The sequence below is a fragment of the Athene noctua genome, chromosome 15 (assembly GCF_965140245.1).
Source record: "Athene noctua chromosome 15, bAthNoc1.hap1.1, whole genome shotgun sequence".
In the NCBI taxonomy this organism is placed as follows: domain Eukaryota; kingdom Metazoa; phylum Chordata; class Aves; order Strigiformes; family Strigidae; genus Athene; species Athene noctua.
In genome coordinates this window covers 11,604,615-11,632,544 of record NC_134051.1, presented here as the reverse complement: position 1 = coordinate 11,632,544, position 27,930 = coordinate 11,604,615, and the positions used below count along the sequence as shown (strand labels likewise).

The 27,930-nt window shown below is 39.7% G+C and overlaps 2 protein-coding genes across 3 annotated transcripts; one reads left to right on the top strand and one right to left on the bottom strand.

The window, feature by feature from the left end:
* Positions 1-850: 850 nt before the first annotated feature.
* CRYM (crystallin mu) lies at positions 851-13,532 on the bottom strand. Of its 2 annotated transcripts, none has more exons than XM_074919538.1 (8): positions 12,514-12,745; positions 12,077-12,227; positions 10,962-11,024; positions 8,836-8,937; positions 7,529-7,712; positions 5,043-5,164; positions 4,096-4,180; positions 851-3,404 (listed from the first exon to the last, which is right to left on the bottom strand). In XM_074919538.1, the coding sequence occupies exons 1-8, from the start codon at positions 12,684-12,686 to the stop codon at positions 3,340-3,342; spliced, it is 945 nt and encodes a 314-aa protein (XP_074775639.1). In that variant the 5' UTR covers positions 12,687-12,745; the 3' UTR covers positions 851-3,339. The 2 variants fall into 2 exon arrangements, with proteins under 2 accessions (XP_074775639.1, XP_074775640.1); XM_074919539.1 differs by lacking the exon at positions 12,514-12,745 and adding an exon at positions 13,035-13,532 and having other exon boundaries at positions 852-3,404.
* Positions 13,533-13,680: 148 nt separating this feature from the next.
* UQCRC2 (ubiquinol-cytochrome c reductase core protein 2) lies at positions 13,681-25,531 on the top strand. Its single transcript, XM_074919477.1, has 14 exons — positions 13,681-13,815; positions 15,336-15,428; positions 15,558-15,707; positions 16,807-16,871; positions 17,833-17,889; positions 18,262-18,386; positions 19,859-19,956; positions 20,386-20,443; positions 20,609-20,704; positions 21,582-21,781; positions 22,056-22,136; positions 22,701-22,777; positions 24,299-24,452; positions 25,289-25,531. The coding sequence occupies exons 1-14, from the start codon at positions 13,780-13,782 to the stop codon at positions 25,370-25,372; spliced, it is 1,374 nt and encodes a 457-aa protein (XP_074775578.1). The 5' UTR covers positions 13,681-13,779; the 3' UTR covers positions 25,373-25,531.
* The last annotated feature ends 2,399 nt before the right edge of the window (positions 25,532-27,930 follow it).

Genomic DNA, 27,930 nt, shown 5'->3' with positions numbered 1-27,930 from the left:
GTGACCTCCAACAACCAGAGATAATAGCATATAAATTGACTGAGTTGTCACAAGCATCCAGCATGTTTTGTTATGTCCTTGGGTATCCACAGTAACTCTGTGGAGCTAGCAGATACAGCCCAAGATCTACAGGAATGAGTTCCTTGTCCTTCTGGAACTTTAGCTAGAGACTGAATAAGAGGCCTCAGAGCATCCCACATAACACTTTTTTTAAAATGGAACTGAATCAACCCCCATATATATACCCTTTAAAAATAACTGGTTTTTTAAAAAGTGCAATAGTGCTAGTCTCTTTCTTGCAGGCTGGTCCTGGAAATTGGCCTCTGATATAAAGCAGCCATATGGAACAAAAGGGAGCGGGGGTGGAGGAATAATTAAAAGCAACACTCATATTTCAGTTTTCTCCACTTGTGTGCTTTGCTGTTTTCCACATTTTTTTCAAGAATCCCTTTGCTTCCTTTATAATTTGGAGTATTTAAATTAGTGAATCCTGGATCTGACTCCCTAGCATCATTTCTATCACATGTGGCATCGTATAGCTCAAGCCAAATCCAAACCATAAAACCATGGGATCTCACATAATCACAGCCCTGACCAGTAAAAAATTCTCCTTACTTAAGGATTTAATACTTTGCACTGGACAGATATCAAGAGGAAGGAATGTGCAGCGTGCAATAATGACTGCAAAACTGAGTATCACAGTGGAGCAGAGCAGTCTTAACTAATTTTCTCCTTTACATTCAGTGATCACATTTACTGGAAGAGTGGTCACAGCAACAACCTGAATACCTTCTTCCTCCACTTTTAAAAAAACCCAAACCCCCCAAAAACCTAACCACCCAAACCAAAAGTAATGGACAACAAAATGAAAGCCAAAGAAAAACAGCAATATCTATTTAATTTTAACATAAAGGCAAGTTACACAATTTCTTGAGACTCTGAATTGTAAGAGAAAGAAACATATAAATTAAGGCTATTATTTCCCCTCAAAAAAAAAAAAAATCTAAAAGATGGCATCCAAGCAATTCCCATTGTAAATGAAACAAATCCTCTTCATGAATTCAGAGGTGCAATGCTGAAGCCAGGCTCCCAGAACCTTCTATTGCCAGTGAAAGCTGAGAACACTGTGGGTTTTCAGGCCCAGGTTTTTAGACTAATTCCATCTACTTTTAAAACACAGAGTCTGTAGAAGAGTACATGTGAAGATAAACTGTATTTGTCTTCTTCCCAAACACTGTGTCTCACTTGAGGTTACAAACCTTGTTTTACACAGGCGCAGAACTGGGATAATATTGTCTTAAGTAGTAAGTGCAAGTTTCCATAAAGTTCTTGAATCATGGAACATCGGTGGCTGTCACGTCTGTCTCAGCCTAGTGGAGTTCTCTATCACTGAAGTAACAGGTTAAGTCAACACGTACATTTCTGAACACTTCAGAAGTAACAAAGAAGAAGAGACGTGTGTAAAAATAAAAGTTATTTTGCTACAATTAAAAAATGCAAAGTCTTATAGAGAAATTTTGTCCTTGTTTCTGCTGATATAAACAAGATCAATGGAGTTAGATTTCTACCCACACAAACACATCCTTTGGCCCTACTCACTTACTGGTCTGGTACCCTTCCATGCTAAAACTGAAAATTACAAACTCTGCCACTTACTACTTCTTTCCAACTAGTTTACACCAGGCTTATAATTTGTACTTTTATATCACACACACACTGTACTCATTAACCTCTTCTATACTTATTCACCATCAAGGGCTTTAATGCTAACTGCTTCTGAACTTCTGTCCTGTTGCTCCACTCTATTATACTGCCATCAACATAGTATGACCATGTCCTCTAATCCTTCCAGAAAGTGAAGAAACACTTAATAGTCTGCATGAAATAATATGTAAGTAGAAATAAAATTTCATTAGGCACAACTCCAGCCTGAGACAGAAATTCGTTTCCAGGGCAATAGCTATTTTTCAGCAGATGCTCAATCTTTTATAAGGCAGTTGCGTAACAGCACAAAATTGGAACTTTTCCTTATGTAGAACATCACTGGGTTCCCCCGCCAAGAAAGGATCATGGCAATTCCTGCCCCAGCAAATACCCACTGGGATAAAAGAACAATTACCAATTGATCCATGGTACAGCCAAGCTGAAAACACTTGCCTGTATATTTGAAGTTTATCCTACTGAAATGAATTTGCACAGTTCCAACCTTCAAGAAGCTTAGAAAAATAACTTAAACACCATAGATTACTAAAAAAAAAAAAATCCCTCCACTGAATACAGGTAAGTTAAATCAAAACACATTTTTAACACTCATATTTTGGGTGACTCCTTGAAATACGAAAATGGCTATATCCCACCAGGAATCACAGAACAGTTTGGCTGAGAAGGTGCTTTAAAGATCACCCAGTCCCACCCCCCTGCCACGGGCAGGGACACCTTCCACTAGCCCAGGCTGCCCAAAGCCCCGTCCAACCTGGCCTTGGCCAGGGAGGGGGCAGCCACAGCTTCTCTGGGCAACCTGTGCCAGTGTCTCACCACCCCCACAGTAAAGTATTTCTTTCTTATGTACTAAGAGATGTGTCATGTATAGTTTCCTTCCAGTAAAACACACACAAGATTAGCTCAGATTTTTTCACATTTGAAGTCTTCATGAGCCAGGCCTTTTACAAAAGCAGACAGAAATTTAACTGTATGGAGGCGTCATTATTTATATAAACTCCCACTCAGGAGTGTGTTCTTAAATGAAAAAACATTGGGTCTGAGGGCAGGGAAGGGAGACTGTGGAAGTTGAAAGTAAGGATGATGACCTCCAGATGCCAGTCTGAGTTGGACAGGAAGGGGTATCCAGGAATCAGAGGTGGGCTGTGTTTCCAGGAGACTAGGTTACTGTCAGTGTAGTACTGAAACCCACAGATGCATTTAAAGTGCCATCACAGGCAAATATGATGCCAAAGTCCATTCTCCAAGCTGATATATTCTACTCTAGTATTAATTACTTCTCTGAAAACATAAAATCTACCCACACACTTGTGCTACAGAAATAATTAGGGAGGAAAAGCATTGATTCCAGAGTTACACCAAAATATGTAAAAACACCCTTGTTAGTATCACTGCAAACATCTAATACTTGTCATTACATGAGATACATTTATTAGTAATACTGCAGGTATCTAATACTTGCCATTAGAAAACTGAGAAATTAGTCTAGTGCTGAAATTTTACTTTTCGTTCTTGAGTGTTCTAGAAGGGCCACATTCAGATAGAATAGGTGCCTTTCTTGTTAACAGAAGATTGCCAAGCACAACAATTTTCTTGGTCTCGTTGACATTGTAGACTTCTCTAGTTACCAGCTGACCACGACTCATAAACAAATTTTGCTGCTACTGTATCTTCAACCGCCATCCCTGGAAAAGAATTAGTCACCTTCAAACAATTCTTGTTTGAGCTGTACAAAATAATTTAACTTTGAAAGGGAACAAGAGAACTCAGGAAATTATCTAACTTGACAGGAACAGAAATCATTCCCCATCCTGAACAACTATAGTGTTACATTCAAAGTTTATAGCCATCATGTTACTGGTAGGTGAGCTATATGCAGTTAATGTAATAGCATGAATCTAATTTTCAGTGTTCATATCACAGCTTGGCCCTTTTGGACATGTCATGCAGCTCAGAGCATGGTAACCCATCACCACTCCCACTCTTTGCCCCAGACATCAACTCCAACCCCACAGTACACTGATGCATTGTCTGCAGGTCAGACAGACTCCAGAGGCATAACAGCAGGGCATTCAGGTTGGAGCTGTATTAATAAATGCTGCAGTCACGTGTTGAACAACTGTGAAATGGAAAATGTACTACTTCCTATTGTTTGATTGCTTTCCTATCACTTCTCATTACATCAATCCTGCTAGATAAATAAAAAGGGAAATAAAAAAGGAAAACACAAATCACATTCTAGTTTCTGCTGGACAGTGAATTGCCACAGCAATTTGTGTTTTGTAGATGATCAGCAGCTTTCCCACGCATGGGGGATCTAATAATAACAAGGCATTGTTTTCCATCAAACTTGTATACAGGAGGGGTTGTTCTTACCCAGTGATTTAAAAATTGTTGTTTTCTCAGGCAGGGCTGGTTTTGTACCCTTCACTACCTCTCCCAGCTCAGCAAAAATCTCTGCCTGTGAAACAAATACGTATTTATAGAAAACAAAAATATCCAGACATATGTTATGAGAAAAACTTTTTTTTTCCCCGAGTGGTTTCAAAAGAAAGAACTCATCCAGCTCTCCCAGAACTGATTCCTTTCCACTGTGAAGCAGATCAGTATTCAGACATAAACAAATAAATACATAAACAAAAAACATAATCATAGAGGAGTGGAATGGTTTTCAGAGAAAAACAGCTGACAGACTTTCATCAGTCAGTAAGGTTTTTTTTACAGTAGATAGTTACTTATCCAACAAAACACATGGGATTCCACACCCCTTACCATAGCTGGACCTCTTATGTTAAACCTCAAAAGTGGAAATCATATTTGTTCTGCAAAAACATTAAAAGAGAAAATGAAAACTCCATTAAACCTAAAAGGGTCCCTGCTGTCAAACTTTTGCAGATCTGTCTGCTTGGTTTCTGTCATCCATTCTCTAGAGGCCTGTTGTGTGTCAATCACACTGAAATCTTATGGGAAGAAAGGTTTCAATAAATAGATTTGAAAAATATTTACTGTAACTACCAAACATGGCAGGAAATGTAAGTCTTTCAAAAACAATACACTGTTGTTGTACACAGAAGCCAATGCTGAAAACAAGCTACTGTAATACGGTGTCATGTAACAGTTGATACACAGGTTGCATTGTTTTGGCACAGACATATAGAAGTCTCAGTCTGAAACCAATTTATCTTTCAGCCTGTGCCTGGGAAGTATTAACAACTGTATCTGATGCTCTAAAAAGTTTCAGTACACCACATCATTGGTACCAATACATTTCAAATGCAAGCCAATTGCCACAAAAATAAATCCGTAATTTAAGAAAGTCTTACCCCTGATAATATAACATCTCCTGATTCTGTAAGAGCAGCTTCTCTGGAATCCACAAATAGAACAGAATTCTTCATCAGTTCATCGTCCAGTTCTCTCCAGTCTGGTCTGCTTGCTCCAACAGCTAAGACAACAAAACTGATGAACTCGGCAGAAATGTTTAAAACAAATTCAAACCACATTTTGTCCAAAAGACATGTGTGAAGTAACAATGGACATTATTGTGGAAATATAATATACAAATAATCTGATGTTAGCACTGAAAACATGTTGATTGGTAAAACAACAGAAAAATAAGATATGCCTGAACAACTGTGAAAAAGCCTGGATTTCTCTCAACCTGGCCTCAGCTGTAATGCTGACATATATATGGCCTGTTTCTATACAGTGCTAACCTCCTTAATTTCCACCAATGTCAACGATGACATTGTGTCCAATTCTCCAAATAACAGCTCATTAAAGTGTACAGCATCCTTAACCTCTATTCATGCAGATGCTGCTGCTGACAAGTTTTATATTGCCATATTTATATTCCTATAAGCACAGCCAGAACAACTGGAAACAACTGGCCTTTGCATTTCAACCTGCTGAAGCATTAAGCTGCAACTCTTCAGGAAGCAGAAGTGAGATTATTTGCTGGCACTGTTTCCACTCTTTGGTGCACTAGTCAAAGTGCTCCTTCCAAATATTGCTGACAGAGAAGGGGAAGTAGCACTGCTTAGCCTTTCATCATCTCCTATCTATACAAGAAACGCAAAGATATGTGTAACTTCATAGAGCTAACAAAATAAACAAGCCTTTGCCAGCAGCTTTGAAAGTGACACTGATAAACAGGTGTGACAATTACTCTTTCCTCCTTAGAGGCACTGTTAGAATAAACTTCGATCATTTGGTGGCACAACTCAGGGAAGATAAGCTTAGGGTTCTACAGACAATCAGTAACCTGTTTCTGCAGCCGTCAAATTAAAACATTTTGCTTTTTATTTTTTTCCAAACAGAGTTAACTAACATCTGATACAGCTTGCCTAAAACATTCCATATTTGATTTGTCAGTAGAATAGTCTTGTCATCAAACTCTGGGTAGCTGAGGCATAAGAAAGTCATCTCCCTTTGTCCATTATCTCTTATACCCTTGTCTTTCATCAGATCATTGCCAAATGCCTCAAATGTTACAGTTATTTTGATTCAGATTGTGTTTGTTATGTGTCTATAGAGAAAAACAAGATCTGAAGAATCCCTTAATTATCCTGAGAAGATGACAACCAAAGTGTTGTGCAACAAACACTTGCACATCCAAACAGAGAGTTCAATGTTACTAACTAGTATTTTTAAACCTATAGCCTTCTATTATTTCCTTGTAACCTTATAAGCAGTACAAATTGATCAGATTATGGACTTTTGCTTACCTGGAGCAACTGAAAACAAATCAAGGAGCTTAACTTTTTAAATACAGCAAGACCACTATCAACTTGTTATGAGCTAAAAACAATAAACCCAGTTATATTGTAGTCAAATGTTTTTTAAAAGTGTCCAACGGTTATGGAATAATAAAATCCATGTTGGCTGAAAGCCTCTTCAAACAGCACAAAAGCCTCAATGGAGGAAAAAAAAAATAAGAAAAAGAAAAAGGCAAAGAAAGAAGAGGGATCTTCGTGTATGTGTCGCCTCAGTGACTGTAGACTTTAATTGATTTTGGTTGTACTTCTGGCTTCCGGGCCTTGACATAACACAGACAACATTCAATGACAAAGGACTAAATTGAGTTTGAAAAATTGGTAGGATCCTGCTGGAATGTGGGACCTTTCTTTAAATCGTTCCCTTTGACAATTCACTTTTGTTTTATTACCACGCTATTTAGAAAGTGCACAAGGTCATCTGAACCAGGCCCACAACTAATAAAATAAACAAATGTGGGCACATCCAGAGACTCCAAACAATAGTGTTGCAACATCATTATAAGGCAGGTAAATTTTAAAAAAAAGCACCCCCACAAACCTCACCATGATTAGATGTCAAATTATGAAGTTCTTAACTCAGTTATTGCATCTTTTTAACTCAAAAAAACCCATAAATCAATGTGACCAGCCTAAAAATGAACAAATAGAGGAGCTTACAAAATTACATGAAGAAAAGATGACAGCTGCCAGGGAAACATTACAATGAGCAGGAATCACTTTGGAGATAACATGTTTGTATGGGTTATGTAAATGGAAAGCAAGGTGAGCATCAGGTGACAGCATGGTGGCACAGATGATGCACTACTAGGGGAAAAAAAAAGCATATCCCATGCCTAGCAAACATCCAGTGCTGGAATATGCAGGAGTTCTGGCTCTAGACAGCCAGGAAGACAAGGCTGGGAAAAGTGATCCTCACTAAAGGGGAGAAGTCAAAATGGAAAGAACATTCATTCTGAGAAGCAGAGTACTGCTTTTCAACAGTTTTTGATGCTAAACAATGTGCTAATTTACGTGATGAGAACATAGCATACCATTGATATGGGCACCTGGTTTTACCCAGTCTCCAAATAAAATTGGTGTTGTTGCCATAGTGACTGTTATAATCACATCAGCCCCAGTAACTGCCTCCTGAGCAGAAGAGCAGACTTGCACTGGACCATTAACTGAATTAGCAAATTTCACTGCTTTCTCTTTGGTGCGATTCCATATCCTGACCTTCAAGGAAAAAAAGACAAACAGATTAGCTGGGAGAACTTCTCTGCTGAAATGGAACACTGTTTCAGTTTCTAGTAGGTAGTTACACATATCCAAAAGGTGAGGCTTTTTTTCTTCCCCTTTAATGTTCTCATCAAACAAGCAACTAAATTTCATGTGTGTGCAGCTACATTTGAATAACTGTTTTGTAATACCAGAATAACAGCTCCTTGTAGAGCTGTGTCTATAAGATACAAATATTTCTAATAAATATATTCAAGGGAAAGTCACAGAAAGCTTATTCAAGTATAGCATACACAGTAGGATTTTCTGACAGTGAGAAAGAGCCATCTGATATTACTTTGTTTCCAATTTTTTTTTTTAAAGGCCAACATATGAGCAAGAAATTCTACAGCTGTTCAAGTATTCTTGGGTTCTGTAGAAACAATATCAAAATATGATTAATCCCTTAAATTCTTTGGTGGGTTGACCTTGGCTGGATGCCAGGTGCGCATCAAACCACTCTATCACACTCATCCTCAGCAGGACAAGAGGAGGAGGAAATAAGATGGAAAAAACTTGTGGGTCAAGATAAAGGCAGTTTAATAAAGTAAGAGCAAAGGCCACTCACAGAAGCAAAGGAAAACCAAGGATTTCTTCTCTACTTCCCATCAGCAGACAATGTCCAGGCACTTCCCAGAAGTAGAGCAAGGTTATATGTACTGAGGCCACAGAAGACCTATGTTGTAACAACAAAAGCCACCACTCGCCCCTCCGCCTCTTAGCTTTAATTGCTGAGCAGAGGCCATGTGGTACGGAATATCCCTTTGGTCATTGGGGTCAGCTGTCCTGGATGAGTCCTCTCCCAGGATCTTGCCCACCTTTAGCCTACTGGTGAGGGAGGAATGTTGGAGAGACAGCCTTGATGCTGTGCCAGCACTGCTCAGCACCAGCCAAAACACTGGTGTGTTATCAACACTTTTGTAGCTGCCAGTACAAAGCACAGCACTACAAGGGCTGCTATGGGAAAATTAACTCCATCTCAGCCAGATCCAATGCAACTTCACTGGCTGTAATTATTTATAAGTGCTCCTGAAATGTAATAGAAAAAAATAAATGTACCCTGTTAAGATGTGTTCATTACCTCTTTAAACGTGAACAGCTCTGTGAAGATATCATAATGGCTGTATGCTTGAACACCAGCTCCCAAAATGCATAGCACTTCTGTGAAAGCTGGCATTAACAACTAAACAGTATCAAATATAAAAGAAAACATGTAAGGACAATACATTAACAGATATGACAAATATATATCAAAATACTAAAAAGAAAGCAGTATCCTTAGCCCTTTTAAACAAAAAATGTTTTTAATAAAAAGCTAGTATTGATTCATATTAATATAAAACAATATTCAATAACCACTATATATATTAAAAAATTTTTTCAGTGCAAAAGCTAGTGTCAATAGCACCAAAATCCATCTTGGCCTAATTCTGGTCTTGGAATGAACTCTGACTCTTAAAATTCAGACTTAACATGCAACGGCACGAGCCAATGCAAATTCTGGGGCCTCAGCACTCTCTAATATTAGTATAATATATTACACCTCTGTGACTAATTAAGTGTAAAACCATAGTGTTGATGTTTTACACTGGCTGAAAACATGGCTCATAATACCGAAAGCTATCAGTGCTGAAAGTGGTAGCTGCAAACTAGTCCTGGTAGCCCCACACTAAACATTCTTTTTCAATTAACTGAAGCCGTAAATTATACCACAAGCATAATTTGGCATTGTAAGAGCCATAATATGTATGCATCAAGCATTGTAAAAACAGGGATAGTTCTGAGAAACAAAAACTAAAATTAATTTCAATCGTTGCTTTTGGTTTTCTAGTCTACTTCTTGCCTGTGATTCACCAGTACTTGGCAGAAGGAAGGGAGGGCTGCTGGAATCCAGCCCTAAGCTATCCTTGTGTCTTCTTTATGCATTTGCTGGGGCCACTCACTTCTATGTAAAAAGCTTTAGAATTGTCTAGCCTCTTACTTTTTCTGCTGCAAATAAATTGAAAAAAATCTCATTGATCTCATTTTTCAGTAGCAAGAATTCTTTTTAGTGTTCCTTTGAAAGACCCTGAAGCACTAATTTCAAAGGTTCCTTGCATAAAAGCATGGGTCTTTGAAAAGCAAATGCCATAAAGAGGACAAGATGACAACTATGAGCTGAACTCAAACACTCCTGAAAATTTCCCAAAACAACAGACGACAGTGGAGGATCTGACCTTGAAGTCCCTTTGGCAGGCAAGCTCCTTCAAGGCCAGCAGAGCCTTGACTGTGTAAAAACTGTCAGAACTGCCCAAGTATAGACTGGCTAAGATGAATGAGGTCCTATAACCTCATGTCCAAGGCATCCATTGTAAATTGTTCTGTCCCTTGGTTCAGAGGAAGCTCCTGGGGACAGATTCTTCACTCCAATTTTTTGTCAGTTTAGCTCTATTGCCATGGATAGAGTCACACTGGCATGAAGACTGCCATTAACGAAGTGGTGAGATCAGCCTTCATTCTGATGCAAAGCTGATGGGTGAAAACCAGAAGTATTTTTCAGCTCTGGCCCTCTTCTTATTGGCTCATCCTTTGAGGTGAGGACTAAAACCCTGCTGTGCACTAGATGATGACTTGCTCTCTTCCCACTATTAACAGCCCAGCTAAATATAGTTTTAAAAAAGAATTCAAACCCAACAATTTCCAATTGAAATTGAAATGATGTAAATCAACATACAGCAAGGTACACCTCACCTGTCTTCAGACACTGAGGTTTATGGCTGTAGACAGGGACAGTCATCTGGACATCTTCCAGTGACAACAGAGAAACTAAGAGCCGCCTCTGGACAAGTCATCCATCTATCCTGGACACCATCTATCTTAAGAGGACCCACACTGCCCCCTGGAAATGTGCCTTTTTCCTCTTTCTCCAGGTCCAGTGCAAGCCACATGGCATGGCCCAACAGCAGAAGATGTACAGATAAACAAAATTGAATTTATCACATCTACATCACCCAAAGTCATAAAGCAGTATGTTAAAACAAACAGAAAAAAATGACAGAGGAAGACACCTCAGTAAACCCCCAGAAAAGGTACATACCCAGAAGGTACATACATTATCATAAACCTAATTTAAAGCTGGATTTGATGAAAATTCACATACATCATTCCTTCTAGTTAATTTATATAACACCACTAAATTTGTTTTGATTTAGGAATCAGAAGACATACCTTGGTAGCAATTGCAGAAACTGCAGCTGTTCGTTTTGCTGTAATGACACTCCCATCTAGGACCTTTAAAAAAGTTCAAACAAACTGAAATGAACACTGAAAATATAAGTAAATACCACACATATTCATCAGATTTGTGAATTATGTGATATTACAGAGCATAGATAAAAATATAAAATTGGTAATTACTATTATAGCATCCACAAACCATACAGTCACATGTTTAAAACTGGGCAGATTCTCTGTCTTTTCCAGTTCTTCCATGTCATTCCACCAACACAAATGGAGTGAAAACTGGTCAGAGCTAAGCCACCTGTAACTCAAACAGCTCTTTGTGCACTGCACTTCCCTGTCTCTCCAATGCAGGGACTAGATTGCTCTAACTGCAATACTCTGCACTCCAGTAAGACCAGAGACCAGTGCAAGCTGGCAGTCATTCATGGCATCGTCTTGGTCTGCACAAGGGGATGGCGGGGAACCACAGAATTCCCTTAATGTGTATCACACACTGTGGGGCACTCCTGCCTCGATGTGCATTAGCTACTGTATACAAGCAAATTAAGGGGCTTAAAAAGCTGAAAGATTTTCTGATACAGTTTAGGAATAAAAGACCAATATAGTTTTCCTGACCAGTTTTGGCCCTTTAATAATGACTATTACTAAAGCGTAATGAAAATGGTCAATATTCTTTAAAAATTCTTAAATTTTTTAAACAAACAAATCAGACTCTGAATACTGTGCCCTATTATAACAATTGTAAATCTCTTTAGATTTAACTTAAGATGGTTGAAAATCAATTCTTTATTGAGCAAAGGGGTTTTTTCCCTTTCAAACGCAAGGTAAACTATTCTTCATCATTTCTCTCTTCCAGCCACCCTGTAAGCCATCAGATACCCTTCACATCACATGTAGTAGTAAAGAGCAGACAGAGCACAGTTTAACACATACAAAAGATACAATGATTTAGGCCAAATGCTCATGGGGCACAAACACATCTTTGCTGATGATGCAGATAAACTCAGACCAATTTACACCAGCTGTAGCTTCTAAGAATCAGATGGCAGAACTGACAGAACATAAACAGGGAAGAAGGCAGAAGCATACATAAAACTCACAGCTTTCAAAGAACCATTTCTGGGGTCAAATAAGAGGACAGTCGCTTGGTGAGAAGGGACGGACGAATCCTTCTTGTGCTCATAAAAAGTCACCAACTTGGTTGTCAGAGCATCATCTGCGGCACTATAAGCTGGCATGACTCCTAGGAACCTTGTAAGAGAATTACGTACATTACTCATGTACCTTTAGCATGGGAGCCTACAGCGCCGTAGTGGTTAACAAAGGCTACTGACCAGCTCCTCGGTAACCAGGTACCCGGGGCCTTTCCGGGTGCTCTGATTCCTCCCACGCCGTCCCGACCCTTGCCCGCCGCAGCCCGGCCCCCCGCTGCCGCTGCCCCCGTTCCCAGCTCTGGCGGCGCCGCGCCTCCTCCCGCCGTCCCGTCCCGGGCCTCCGCCAGACCGCCCCTCGCAGCGCCGCTGCCCGCCCGCCTCACCCGCCGTGCCGGTGCACCGGCACCACGGTGCGCACGGGCTGCACGACGCCTCCCGCCGCGCCGGCCGAGAAGTTGGCCAGGGCGGCCTCCAGCGCCGGGAGCAGGAGACTGGCCCGGTGCAGGTGCTTCTCCACCTCCTCAGCGCCGATGAACACGGGCGGAGTCGCGCTCATGGCGAGCGGCAGCCAGACGAGACGGACCTACAGCACCGCGCACCGCCCCGCACCGCCACTAAGTACTCGGCGGGGCTCCCCCGCCCCCCGGCCCGGCCCGGCCCCGCTGCCGCCCGCCCCGCGGCGGCACCGCCCCGCGGGCCACCGGGGTCCCCGCTCTGCGCCGCGCTCCTCGTCACCGAAATCGGGAACAAACCTCTTAACGCCGATGCAGCACTGAGAGGCGCATTCTCTTTATCGCGGCGCCGGTGCACGGGGGATCGCTCCCCCTAACGTGCACCCCGAAAGAGAAAGGCACAGTCCTTCTATACAATTAAAAATATATTCGTGTTAATTTCTGAGAAGTACCTGCTTATTTCCAGGGAATTTAGTGCATATGTTAATATTGTGCAAATGTACTAAAATTTGGGGGAGGGTCTCTGAGGGGCTTCCCCGGGGGCCTTCCTCGGTGTGTTGGTCCCTGGTGGGTGCTGACGAGGTGCCTCTCAGCGTCCTTCCCGTGAACCCGGAGCCCTTCTTCCACACAAGGTCTTGTCCTGGCTCATGGCTCCGGCTGTAAAGCTCCTCAGGTTCCTCATCTCGGTTTCAGCAGGTGTCTGCAGGTCTCTCTGCCCTCCCCGGGATGTACCATCACAGTTGCAAAACTTACGCCCCTGGGTGCGCTCTCGCCTGAGGCCCCTCACAACCCCCTGACGGGCACCCACCACCCCGACCCCCGCCAAGGGCCGCACCGCGGCTCGGGGCGAGCTCCGGCGCCCCGGGAACGGCCGCGCCCCCTCAGACCCCGCCGCGGGGGAAGGCGGCCACGAACGGCACAAAACGGGTCCGCTCTGATTTACCGACGGCTGGCCCGAGGGGTGGGGCGGCCCCGCAGGCACCGGCAGGCGGTGGCACTCTGCGCACGCGCACAGCCGCCCCGGAAGCCCGCGAGGTGTCGCTCTACCCCCAAAGCGTGATTGTAACCGCGAGCAGTAGAGTTTGGGTATCCGCTTGCTAGAAAGTCAAAGCGCTATGGGGCGTGTCGGGAAGGCAGAGTCTTCCTCCGGGACAGCCATCTTCTCCTCGCCGGGGCCGAGCTGAGGGGCGCGGAAAGATGAAGGGATTCTCCGTGGTCGCGCGTTCCTTCTCGGTGAGGGCGACCTGGAGGCGTTGTGCGCGGCGGGGCAAAGGCGTTGATGGTCGTGACAGCGGTTGTCCGGCCTCCGGCGGCTGCCGGCGGGCCTGACCCCAGCCAGCCCCGGGGCGGCGAGCAGGACGGGCGGGCAGCGGGCGGGCGGCCGAGCGGGCGGCGTTTGTGTCTGTGGGGCTGTTAGCGAGGGTCGTGGGTGGGGGCTGAGGCCTCGGTCGAGCCGGCAGGGCGGGTGGCGGAGTGGGGCGGCGGGGCTGAAGGTCAGACAGGCCGCGGGCCGGCCTGCGCCCAGCTCCGTCGCTGGGAGCTTCTGGCGGGGCGAGGGGCTCCCCGGGGCTTTTCACCCCAGGCCTCTCCCAGAGTGGCCGGTGAGGCAGGACCTCCGGTATGGCCGGAGAGAGAGGAGGAGCGGTCTGGGAGGGGATCCTTTATCGCTGGTTAAGATCTAGCTCCTTGTGGCAAGGTGGTGCCTTTGGCAAGTGAGGCTCGGCTTATCCCGGAGGTGTGGAAGGGGCAGAAGGTTTGTTCTTCTGCAAAAAAGTCTTGTTGAGCCAGCGGACAGCTGTAATATGTGTTAGGTCTCTGCTGGAAATGCTCTTTAATAAGATGGTGAATGACTTCTGAGTCACAGTATGTGAGTTAATTTTAGATGTGTTCTAGTAACTCATAAATAAGTAGGCTTAGAGGTCAAAAGTAGGTGTCTTGGCAAATTTGTGGTGAGGGAAGAAAGGAGTTTTTCCTAGACTCAGTCACTGAGTAGTCTGTGGCAAAGCAAGGGGAATTATGTCATTGGTATCCCAACAGCTGAGAGCAGCAGTGTTTCTGTTACTCAGTTTTTACTTTGAGATATATGGGATTTTTTTTTTTTTAATGTGAAGAGTAATAAATAAATTTATTTTACAAGTATAAGAAACTTCCAAAAAGGTGAAAGGGATTTCAGATTCGAAATCAATAGTGTTACCATTTCTGTTGGCAGCCACTGAAGGGAAGGCTCTTACGATGTTCACCTCTTTCTTCAATTGGAAGGTCTGCTTCTGGTTATTACACTGCAGTTTGGGGGCTTACATACGTGTCATCTTTGTATGCAGCAGTCAGCGTACATAGGTTGGTGCTCTGAGAGGTGACTCTTCAGGAGTTGAACTGCCTACACCTGATAAATAATCTCCAAAGTTGTGTTATGTGTATGTGGATGCTGTGACTGTTCTTTTAACTGCTATACAGTGGTCCTACAGACCATACAGTATCAGTAGAGATTTCTACTACACAACAGCAAAGAGAGGAGAAAAAAGGCTTTCTTACAGTACTACTTATTGAACTTCCAGAGACCTTGTGTAAGTCATTGCACAGGTTTGAACAGTGATGTAAAAAACAGAGAAATTAAAAGGGAATCGCTCTTTTTACTCTGGGGCTTGAAGTTGATCGTTGTATTTCTACTTTATAATTGGTTGCTTTTTCAATATGTAATGGAACATGTGATCAACTAATTCAGGAAATCCATTCTCTTACGCTTTCTCCTCTAGAAGAGACTTTATTCACTTAAAGTAGCTCCTAAGGTTGCAACCTCAGCAACTGCAGAACGAGTGAAATTATCTCCAGAGTCTGAGGATCTTGAGGTTGGTATGAATACTGGTAATTTTTTTTTTTTCCTTTTTTAAAAATTTATTCTTTAAAACTCAATCAAAGCAGAATTGTGACAGTACTTCCAGTGGATGACTAAACCAATGTTTCGCTTTTTAATACAGATCACAAAATTACCAAATGGCTTAGTTATTGCGTCTCTGGAAAACTTTTCTCCAGCTTCAAGAATTGGTGTGTTTATTAAAGCAGGCAGCAGATATGAAACTTCTAGTAACTTGGGAACTGCTCACTTGCTTCGTCTTGCATCTAATTTGGTAGGTGTTTATTCTCTTTGTTATTATACTGGCAGTAGATGAAATGGTGGAAGGTTTATGATTGTGAAAAGAAACAATATGGCAAAATTTAACATAGGAGATCCCATCAAGTTCAAAAGAATGTACATTGATTCTTGGTTACCAGATTCAAGTGCAGGAGAAATACTATTACTTCCTGGAAGACAGACAGTGACATTTATTTAGAATCATGTTCTCCAGTGGTGTCTTAAACTATATATGTGTGTGTGTGTATATATATATATATATAAAAAATATCTATATCAAGCTATGCACATAACTCATTTTATTTAAGCTGCAGTAAAAGTTAATTTGGGTGGCTGATACAAACTCAATTTTCTTGTGTGTGAAATATTTCTGAATAGGTTTTTTTACTACTACCATTAAGATATTTCAAGCACATTGTTTTCCCTTCCTGTTTTATGTCTAGCTTCAGTTAAACAAGATTCTGTGGAGGTAAATAAATATCAGCAGGTTCAAAGAAGAATCAGTCACATTCATTGTAGCAGGTCCCTAAACACTTGCTAAAAGGAGTAACTCCTGTAGGTACTGCAGGAGTACCACTGAATGGCTTGTGGGGTGTTACATCTAAACAGCCTGGTCTGTTGCCACTGTCACATACAGAACGCTGGGCTCAGTGTCTCATGGGCTTGACCCACTGTGGCCGTTCCCATTGTGCCTGTTGATCTCAATTGCTGTCTGGCTCCAGCTGCAGATACAAACATGGTCTCTCTCACACAGCAGCCAGGCTGTGACGATTAGGCATTCCTTGCCCTGCTTTTGTCAAGTTTATTTAATTCAAAGAATCCTATTAAATGCTCAGGCAAACCTGGATCATTCTGGAATGAGGTTGGGGAGCAAATATGTGAGCAGTTACAGGGGAAAATGAGAGAGGGTGATAGAAATGATTGGGAGTAAGGATGCTGTAAACTGGCTCAACTTTTCCAAATGGTTTCTGTATAAATGAATAAATAAATACTGTTTCAAGATTGCCTGAGCACTGAACAACTTCAGGCAAATCTGTTCTTAAAGTAGCTAGAATTTTAAGGTTGTTTTGTTGTTGGTTTTTTTTTGTTAATAGACTACTAAAGGAGCATCTTCTTTCCGGATTACTCGTGGCATTGAAGCTGTTGGGGGCAGCCTAAGGTTTGTAACCACATGTAAAAATAATCTGACTTGGTGAGACATAAAATATGACTAAAGGAAACTTAAAACAATAAGCACAACAATACATAGGCAGATATGCTCAGTGTGGTAATGGTATTTGAATGGTGAAAATTGACAAGGGACATCTTTTGTACTTCTCATTAATGTTCAAGAGTGTACCCATGATTCATATTTTAAAACCATCTTTCAGTTAACAAAATATAACTTGTGTACCTGGAAGGAATGTAATTTGTCCAGAAAGCTTATTGTTCTTTCTACCTTTTCAAGCTTTGAGGTTAAACTTCATGAAATCAATAGGTTGGGGGTTTTTTCTCCATCTTTTGTGAATAGATAGTACTCATCATACTGCAGTTTTGGGAACAGTTCAGACAGTAGTTGGCTTTCGTGATTTGAGAGTTTAAAGCCTAGAAAACAAGTCTAAGAGAAATAAAAGAGGGATCTCACTGTGCCTGCTTTCTTGCAATGTGTCTTGAAATCATCCAGTAAGATTGTTTTACATAGAATTTGGTTAAAAGCAGTGTTTTATATAACTTGAGACTCTACCTTTTCTGTTCCTGTTAATCACAAATGTGTTGAAGCAAGTGGAAAAGACCAAATATGTTTTCTGCCCAAATAGAATAATTTCTAAATTACACGTTTTTCTTCAGGTTTTGCTATTCAGCCTTATTCGTTGTTTTACCTTGATTTATTGTGGTATCTTAAATTCTGATGGTCACAAGACATTTGTTATTACTTGAATACTTAAGGTATGAGTTTTAGTTAAGTCCATTTCTTCTGCGTGTGTATTATCACTCCTTTAAATGGTCATCTCAAGCAGATTTAAGGTTAACTAGATATTCTAGTCCGTATCTTGATGACAAATTATAGCAGTAGGGAATATGTGTGAAAATTCACTTCTGTGTTCTCTGCTGAAATGGATTTTGTGTTTTTTCTTATTTAGCGTGTACTCAACAAGAGAGAAGATGACTTACTCTGTTGAATGCCTCCGTGACTACGTGTAGGTATCTAGATATGCTGTAAATGGAATTACTGCATTCTGTAGTAGAATTCTGTAGGAATCATTGCTCTGTAGTAGAAACCTACCATTTTACAGGGTAGGAGCAATACCTATTTTCATGTTTTTGTAATAAGATAATAAATTACTGTATTAATATTCAGTTTGCATATCATGTTACTGAGCATATGAATGCTGCAGAACTGAAGCTGAGTTCTCATACTTTGTACAGCAGTGCTCGTAACTATTGTGTCTCAAGGGATGTATTTTGTTGTTAACGTGTTGTTTACAGATTAGCTTGAACTGCTTTCAGCTTCAAAAGAAATACACGCTGCTTCTGTTGTGTTTAATGCCTTTGTAACTTTTTTTGTCTAGTGATACAGTGATGGAGTACCTTCTTAATGTCACCACAGCACCAGAGTTCAGACCATGGGAAGTAACTGATCTTCAGCCACAATTAAAAGTTGACAAAGCTATTGCTTTTCGGAATCCTCAAGTTGGTAAGTATATTTTCTGATCCACTGCATTGTCTTTGTGGGAGTTTCTTCAAAATGAAAAACTCTGGAAAAAATAGTTTCTCTTGCTGTCACATGACAGTTTTAATTTTGCAGCTTTTCCCCATTGATAGGTATGGTCTTTCTGTTGTTATAGAATTTATTTTTATATATAGACAAGTTTCTCCAGCCTGTGCATAATATTCAGCAAGTAACATGCTGAAGATGGCTTACACCATTGTCCTTGACAGCTTCCATTTTACCTTTTTGATTTTTTTTTTTAATTACAGCCAAAGAATGTGCAAGTCATGACTGTTGTGACAGTATATTTGCAGCAGCTTATATTCTAAAAACAATATATAGATATTCATCAATGTGGAAACCATATTCTATAAAAGACTTCTTGAATTTGTATTGTTATTTTGGTATAAAAATAATATGTACTTTCATTATGCTGAAAGTGGATTCCAGCTTTAGGGTTATAAATTTAGGTGTATTGGCTTAAAAGAGCCCCAGCCAACCCAAATCACAAACCCAAAACCCAACACAAACACAAAGCCTCAGCCAAACCAAGCCTATTCCAGTACATCTTCTGTTCTTTTAATCTAGTCATCTAAGTTTACCCAGGTAGTTCTATATAATAAACATCATTTGTACTACTTTTGTGAAGCATGCTCACCTCTATAACCCATTAAAGGTGACAGCATAATGTTGGGCTTTGGAAAATGTCTGGGTTATATTGAAGTGCTGCTATTTTTTAAAATCAGAATTGTGAACAATCTTTGGTTTTTAAACTTGTATCAACTACAGGCTGGTTTCATAGTAATTTAATATTTCCAGTTACAGTTACATTCAGAAACAACTATGAAGAAAGGAATGTCATCTTTCTCTTGAGGAAGGAGTATGAACAAATACAAGAATATCAAATGGGAGTGAGTTGAATGCTAATGGATGCAAGACAAAACTAATGAGAAGGGAACTGAAGACATGAGCATCCTGCATCTGAATAGGGAGATAGATGAGACATCTCACACAGCTACAAATAGTATTATAAACAGCCTGTTCTTTCTCAGGCTCAAGAACTAGGGATGCTTACAGTGAAGATAACGATTCTGAAACTAATTAAAAGGATGTTAGGGTTTGATGTTGTTTTCTACTGCTCCCCTTCCCCCAAGCACTGATTGCATTTATAGCTTGCTGTTAAGGCCAGAAAGTGTTAGGTTTATGCAAGTTAATAGATTATTTTTTTCTAACAAGTTACAAAAGACTAGAAGCCCTCAGACTAGATTCTGTTGCCCAAGGATTTGGATGAAACTTCCATGTGTATTGGATTATTCCAGACGTGCTTTTGCAGATCTTGTGGTCCTTAAAGTGGACCACAGCTCTCTTTCACTGGGGTGACATTTAGTTTCATTCATAATCTTCATTCAAAGTGGCTCTTATGTTAATCATCATCACTGAAACTTTGTTCTTCTTAGGAGTGCTGGAAAACTTGCATGCTGTAGCTTATAAGAATGCCCTGGCAAACCCCTTATATTGTCCAGATTACAAAATTGGAAAAATTACTTCTGATCAGGTAGGATTATTTGTGTTGTGTTATAAATCTGTTTCAGTTCCTTTATCGAGGATAGATGATAACACTTGAGAGAGAAAATTAATTTAGTAAATACACAGTCGGTATTTACTATTTTTTTTAGTCTGGTGTTAAAATAATTTCTGTGCAGCTTCTTGTATTGGGTACAGAACTCATGTCCACATGTAGAGAGGTGGTTAATGTCAGTGGTTTTCTGTTGATAGTAAATCTGTCAATGAAATACAAGTACTCCTGCATAAAAGGGGTTTGTAGTTGTCGCTGGAGGATTTGTAAAATGCTATTCTACAGACAGTTTATTTTGGAAGTATTGGAGTTTGCTGCATTTAGAAATGTAAGGGGGGAGGTCAGAAACACACTTGCCATTTTTGTTCTTTATACAAAATACCCTAAAACGTTAATTTACTGTTGCAGCTTCACCATTTCGTACAGAACAATTTCACAAGTGCAAGAATGGCTCTTGTAGGAATAGGTATGTATGTTCTTCAATGGACCCTGCAGTTCATAAGGGAAAGCTGTTGTAGAAATCTGAGTTCCCTGTAGAAGTAAAATGTTATGGTACACTTAAAACACTTTTATGTAACTGCTGTTGCTTTTCAATGCCATTACATTACTTGGAATAACTATTGTATTGCAGGTGTAAAGCACTCTGACTTAAAGCAAGTTGCCGAGCATTTTCTAAATATCCGAAGTGGAGCTGGTATTTCTAGTGCAAAGGCTGTCTATCGAGGGGGTAAGTATGTTTCTTGTGTCTTACCTGAATTACTGATTTTCTGTTCATTATAAATGTAGTATTACTCAAAGATGCAGCTGAAAACTATATAGTTGTACTAAATGCTGTACATAGGAAGTGACGGTTCAGAGGTATCTATCTAAATAAGCAGAGGATTATTCCCCATGAAGCAAAGTTGTCAGATAAAGTTGAACCTGTATCTTCAACAAAGCTTTACCTGCAAGATAATTTATTCCATAAAGTGAAAAACAAGCTGGTCTATGGTTGCTGTTGGCATTAGGAGTAGATTAAGGACTGTCTAGAAGTGGTGGTAGGCTTTCTTTTTAGGGAAGGTCTGTTAGAATGTCGTAAGTCTTTCATAAAAGACAAAGCAATACTTAGCTCTTTCAGAGCAGTATCTTGTACTAACTCCAGTAGCTATTCTTTAGTTGGAGTATCAGATTTCTCTGTAAACAAATAGGGGAAAAAAGTCTCCAACATTTAATATGTGACTAGAAAAACTTCAGTTTCTACAAAATAGGATAAATACTATGACCACAAGGAATGCTACTTTTCTGGATATTTGTTATCTGGAGACTCACTGAGTTTTATTATCTCATACTATGTATGGTTTAGGGTCAGGTTCAAATAAGGCATAGTAGGGTACTTGGTTTTGTGCTTGCAAGAAAATTTTTGAATGTGAATGACTTTAAAATTACCTACAGCCTACTACCAGCTTCTTTCTGTCTTCCTGAGTGGACATGCAATAACTTCACACCCTGCTTCTTTCTTATGAAACTAACTCCTGGCTGGAAATGTTTCCTTTCCATACCTCTGAAAATACAATAGTTTCTAACTAAACACTGCATTACCTTTTATTCTGTTGTTGTGTTTTTAGGAGAAATCAGAGAACAGAATGGCGATAGCCTTGTCCATGCTGCTGTTGTAACAGAAGGAGCTGCTGTTGGGAGTGCAGAAGCAAATGCATTCAGTGTTCTTCAGCATGTGTTAGGTGCTGGACCCCTCATCAAGAGGGGAAGCAATGTTTCCAGCAAATTGTCCCAGGGTATTGCTAAAGCAACTACCCAGCCATTTGATGTAAGTTCAAAGGATTACTGTACTCTGATATTTTAAGCAAAATGCATATTATCCTTTGAGAGGTTACTGTCTCCAGCTAGAATCTTAATCAGTTCATTCTTGCACAAGTTAGAAAATTTCAGAGGAGGCCTTCCAATCTGATCTTTCCTCTGCACAGATGGAGTTTAGCTTCCTGAATTACAGTATTTTAGATCCTAATAGTAAGTATTTTCCTATGCTTGATGCTGAGTTGTTCTGATACTTGAAACAGCTGATGATAACATTTGTTTTGCAGGCTTCTGCATTTAATGTTAATTACTCTGACTCTGGGCTCTTTGGGATTTATACCATATCCCAGGCTCCAAATGCTGGGGAGGTGAGTTGTTGATTAGAATTTAACTATTTAAGTATTAACATAACCCTCAAACTTGTGTTTTCATTTGAGATAGTGACTGATTCATCTAAAAAAAGTTAATTCATCTGGTTTCTTGTATAAGAATGCTACATGTTCGGTTATGACTTAGCTCTGTAAGCTGGAAATAATGAGACTTGCTTTCTGGGAAGTACAAATACCTAATATGAACTAGAGCTAGTGAAATACTTTGAATTGCTGATTTACATGTGTAAGCCTAAATACATCATGAGGAACATGCTGGCTTTTGAAGCTGTTAGAACTGAATGCTCTCATCAAAAATGGTGAGACTGTACAAACAAATTAATGTGGTGTTGCAATTAAAATCCACACTGGTTTTTGTGTCTCACTTGGGCACTTATTACAGTGGTTTTAGTTTTGTTATAAAGCTGTTCAGAACTGAGTTCAGGCAGACAATCCTAGCATTGTCCACTGCTCTCTCCTGAAGTTTGTAAGATGTCATATAATAGAAATAACATGTTGAAATTTAATGTGGGAAGAAGTCTTAAATGATTTCATTTTTCCCAGGTCATTAAAGCTGCTTTGAACCAGGTAAAGGCAGTTGCTCAGGGCAGCATCACTGATGATGATGTCACTAAGGCAAAGTAAGTGCATAAATAACTGTCTTGTGTTGTAAAGAGAAGTTTCTTAACATGCAGCTACTTGTCGAACACATAGACTATTCTGTACAGCAGAGCTTATTGTTGTCCTGTAATTATTTCTGTGGGGACTGCTCACTTTCCTGCATTAAAACTGAAGCACTGTCAATACTCTTTTCAAAGCTATACTGATTCTCTGCTAGTGACATTTCCTAATAAAAACTTGTTAACAAGTGTTAATGTTTTCTGAAAACTGTTTCAGTGTGAGAAATTAGCAAGTATCAGCAGATGCTGTCGTTTTAATCACACTCTGTAGCAATAAAATGTAAATAGGAATCCTAAATTGTATTATTTAGGTAATTCCCTTTACAGTCACACTGCAGCAATTCCCAAAACAGTTAAGCAATCTTTTGCATCTTCAAAGAAAGTAGTAATGAGGGTCTGCAAGTGTGAGTCAGTGAATTAGTGATGTTACATCCAAGTGCTTAAAATACGTGCCCCTAGGAATATTGAAGATGGGGGAAAATTATTATTAGATATGCAATAATACCAACAAAGTTTTAGACTTTCTGATTTACAGTGTTGTGCACCTTAGTTGCTGCTTGATCTCAAAGTAGTGTTACACTGCACTGAGCTGCTTAAAACTTAGTTGTGCAATACAACAATTTAGTTCAGATTCACTCAAATACCAAAATTTTTATTGGAGTTTCCCTTCTGGAATGGCTTCACATATTTTCTACGTTGCTCTTTTTCCTTTAGTGATCAAAAAAGCCAACCTAAAATTCAAGGTCAGTGATATTTGCAGAGTCTTGCAATTCAGTCAAAAATACCAAGCTGCTTAATTATATTCTATTGGAATAAACTTTTCTGCCATTCTGCCTTTTAAAATAGAAAAGAAAAATCTTATAAACCCAAGATTTTCATAGGTAGCAGTGAGACCGTGTAAAACAGAAAAAATCAGTATAAACTTGCTGTCTTTTAACAGAACATGAAACTATTGCACAAGGAGCCTAAGTACATTCATTGCTTCTTTGTCACAACAAAATTGCTCTGCATACATCTGTCTTTTGTGAGAAACTGGAATCAATTTTAAACGTAGTTTGTCAAATTCCTGGGGTACCTACATTAGTTACTTCAAACAGAAAGAAATTCTGAGCTAGAGATCTAACTGTGCGGGGTGGCTGATCATTACAAGGCAGAGGGTGTTCAAGTACTCTGTCTTTTTCATGGTTAACTATTTGTGGTGTCTCTTTCCTAACTACAGAACCCTTCCACACTTGAAGGAAGGAAAATAATTCCCACAGCCATTTAGTTAACTAATCCTGGAGTCTTATTTTTTTTCAAATGCATGTTGTAAAGACAGGTTCATTAGTTCTGAATGTCCTCTAATACCAAAAGGAAAACCTTTCAAAATTGAGAGGAATCTTGAAAACTTAAAAAGCACCAGACAGTAATTGCACTTACAGGGGTGGTGGGGAAGGTAATAACAGGACTTACGTGCTCACTTAATGCTTTGTGTGATGGCAGAAATCGGCTGAAAGCCACCTATTTGATGTCAGTGGAGACTGCAGAAGGGTTACTGAATGAAATTGGCTCCGAGTCACTGGTTTCTGGCACACACACATCACCATCTGTTGTTGCTCAAAAAATCGACTCTGTAGCTACTGCGGATGTTGTGAATGTAAGTATGTGTCAGCATCTCCAGGTGTTCCTTAATCACTGTGTGTGGGGGGGTTTATACAAAACTGGTGCTCGTTTGTGTGTTTATGAACACACACATATACTATCTTTAAAAAAAAAAAAAAAGGCAACTCACAAATGCCAACTGGTTATCTTTTGATGTCTTTACTTTTTATTAACAGAAGACCCTTTAATCCAATACCCTCCAAACTAGCGTAGCTGGGAGTATGTGAAATTCTCATCTTCACTTAAATTTACCAAAACTGTCAACAAGTATTCATGGAAAGCTTTGGTACTAGTTCCAGTGCAGGTACTTCTGTGTCAAGGCTTTTAGGACTCCCAAGTCTAGAATACTTGGCGTGCTTAATAAAAAAACTAGGCTTTCAGTGATAAATTGACATCACTGCATTGCCATTCCAAATTATCTTGTTGCTTATACTTGAAGAAAACTTCATACGGAAATCCATCAGAAATTATAAGATAGAAAACTTGTTTTTTCACAGACATCACTAATTTGTGTTGCAGTAGCAACAGCTTTAGTATTAAGGAGAGATCCACTGTATCGTGGTATAGTAATTATTCTAGGAATAAACATTTTCAAAGAGTTTTATGCCTTTTATATCCAGCTGTCATTCTACCATTCTTGTTTAGATTATACAGTAACAAAGAGCTGGATTAGAAGCAACTAAAACAGTAAAAGGAAAGTTGTTTATTTGATGATGTACTGTAGTAGCATTGGGATTTGTTGTTTAGTAACTTGAAGGTGAGGCTGTGAGCAGCAAGATAAACTGTTGTAGCAAGTTTTTCTTTATGTGCATCTTTCTGATTTATTTGCAGGCTGCAAAGAAGTTCGTCAATGGGAAGAAATCAATGGCAGCTAGTGGGGATTTGGGAAATACTCCTTTTCTTGATGAGTTGTAAAAACAAAACTGGGATGCAGATTCAAGATGGACCTCAGCTCTAAGTCACCTGTGTTCTAAATAAATCGCTACTAACGTTATTTATGAATTCAGTTCTTTCAGAAAATTAATCTGGAGTAATTGTGGGCTTGCACTCCTCAAATAAAGTGCTGAGTTCATACATTTTGTGTAGAGTTTTTTTCTACTGAAAATTATATCTAAGATGCTGTTAAGTCTGGCTCTCTACAGCGAGAAAATAAAGTGACTTTTAGTCGATGTAAAAAATAGGTATATCAAAAATGATCACTGTGATGCAGACAAATACTGTAATTGCCACTGCTTCTATGTTCAGGAAAAGTTCTTGATAAACTGTCTCCACCATCCTTATCCAGAAAATGAAGAAATTTACCTTCAAACAAAGATTAATATGTTAGACCTTCTTAGAGCTCGCAACTGCTGCTTGTCTGGTATTAGCAGAGGTAGTGTTTGTGTGTGTCTTCTCCACAAGTAGCATTGAAGACATCTCTGATGGGAGGGCATTGCTAAAACAGCTTTATATAGCTAATATATAATTTCACATATCTTACAATGTTTAGATTTTTTTTTGAAGTCTAGGTATGTATTGCAAGAAAACTGATACAGTACAACTTCAGAAAGATTTTGAAGAATTCAAGTTTTAAGCTACTCTGAAACAAAGGCAAGTTCTTCTGCATAGGATGTATCTGATACAGAAGAGCAGGAGGCAGAGGAACTGGTGACATTGTTTTCCATAGCCCAGTGTGAAGGAGGTCTAACACCACTCGCTTCAAATTTAGGATTGCTCAATGCATCGACATCATCATGAGGTACAGCATCACCAAGACTGTGTCTACTCAGTGTCTGGCCTGTATCAGAGATCTGCCAAATTTTGGATATTGATGATAACTTCTGAGTGAATTCACAAGAGTATGATGGAATATTCATACTGAGAAGTTTCCAAGTCTCCATCATCCAGTGTCATCTTTGTCCGCAGCATCTTCATTTGTGCTGAAAATACACAGCACAGTGGTATTACTTTAACATGCAATAATTCCCATAGCCATTAGTTAACTAGTCCTGGAGTGTAATTTTTTTTCCAAATGCTCGTTCTAAAGATAGGTTCAGGTTCATTAGTTCTGAAGCTCCTCTAATATCAAACTAATACTACTGTCTGTAGTCCTTTGCACATTATTTCCTTTGGACTCTAAAGTAATAGCTAAGTTGTAATTCGGTCACCACAAAAGCAAGCTATTCTTTTTCTGCTCCTTCAGAACAGCAAATAATTTGATTTGTTTAAACATAAGCTTAGAGGTTTAATCTCTTGGAAAGCCCTTTGCTGTGAGACCTTCCTTTCTGCTGTTCTAGCCTAATTATCTCCTTTTAATACTTCTGTTCCTTCCCCTGCCTCTGAGGTTTCTTTTCTATTAAAACTTTGTGCCTCAGGAAAACTTGTAACTGCCTTGTATCCCATCTAGATTAATTATACGTACTATATGAGCCACCTTTAGGACTGAGAACAATACATTTTAAAAATTTATATGCAGTAGCTCTCACAAGAATTTATTTTTCCTGAAGTTTAATTTAAAAAGTCATAGTCATTAACCACTGTCAGTAGTTGGGCTGATTAAGAAACAGATAAGCTTTTCACATGGTTGTAGCAAGATGTCCAATCCTTGTAACTGTAGATGTTTGGCTATTACAAACCGACATTACCTCTGACTTCAGTGGCATTATTGCCAGCCAGGCTTTCTGTGCTCGCTGTGGGGGCAGGAATGGGCATGTCTAAAATTAAAGTTTGTCCTGTCCCCGTCTTCACTGTAGCTAGAAAAGTAAACTTTGGTATTTGTTCATTTCAAATCACAGTTTTCTGTTTCAGAAAAATATAAGTAAATCCTTAGACTAACATCCTAAAATGGAAAAGCTATTACACTATTTATTGTTTCTTGCTGGAACAATAAGGTGTGAAATTCTAATTACATACAATACTTATTTCTTACTCTATTGTCATCACAGGAAGCTTTCTTTCAGGAATTAATTCAACTGCACTTTGCCAGTGTAGAGGTACTTCAATAAAATCTCTGTAAACTCTGATTTGTAGAGTAGTTCCTACAGGAACATTGTGCAGGAGTTGTCTAAGCTCTCACAGAGTCCATCCCAAAACATTAGCATGTCCAACTTTTATTAGAACATCACCTGGCAAGGAAGAAAATTGAGAACAATTGGTTTAAGAGACTTTTTCAATTTTTTTAATGTTAGTATTACAAAATTAAAGACTTAACCACTGTACTTAGACATTTTTATGTAAAAGCATGTGTTTAGCAGCTTCTCAGCTGGATGCAATTTTTTTTCCTCAATTAATCAATTAGGTTTTTTAGCTCCATTAAGACCTAACCTTTCCACAACAATACAGAAAGCTGCAGTTCCTGGTTACTTTGGGATTTTTCTGAGTGAACATGCTAAACTTTAGATTGCCTCTTCAGTGCTACCTTCCATTTCTGTGGGATTTTTTAGGCAAGATAAAGGTACAGTGGTGAATGCTCTGATCAGGACCACTACTTGGGA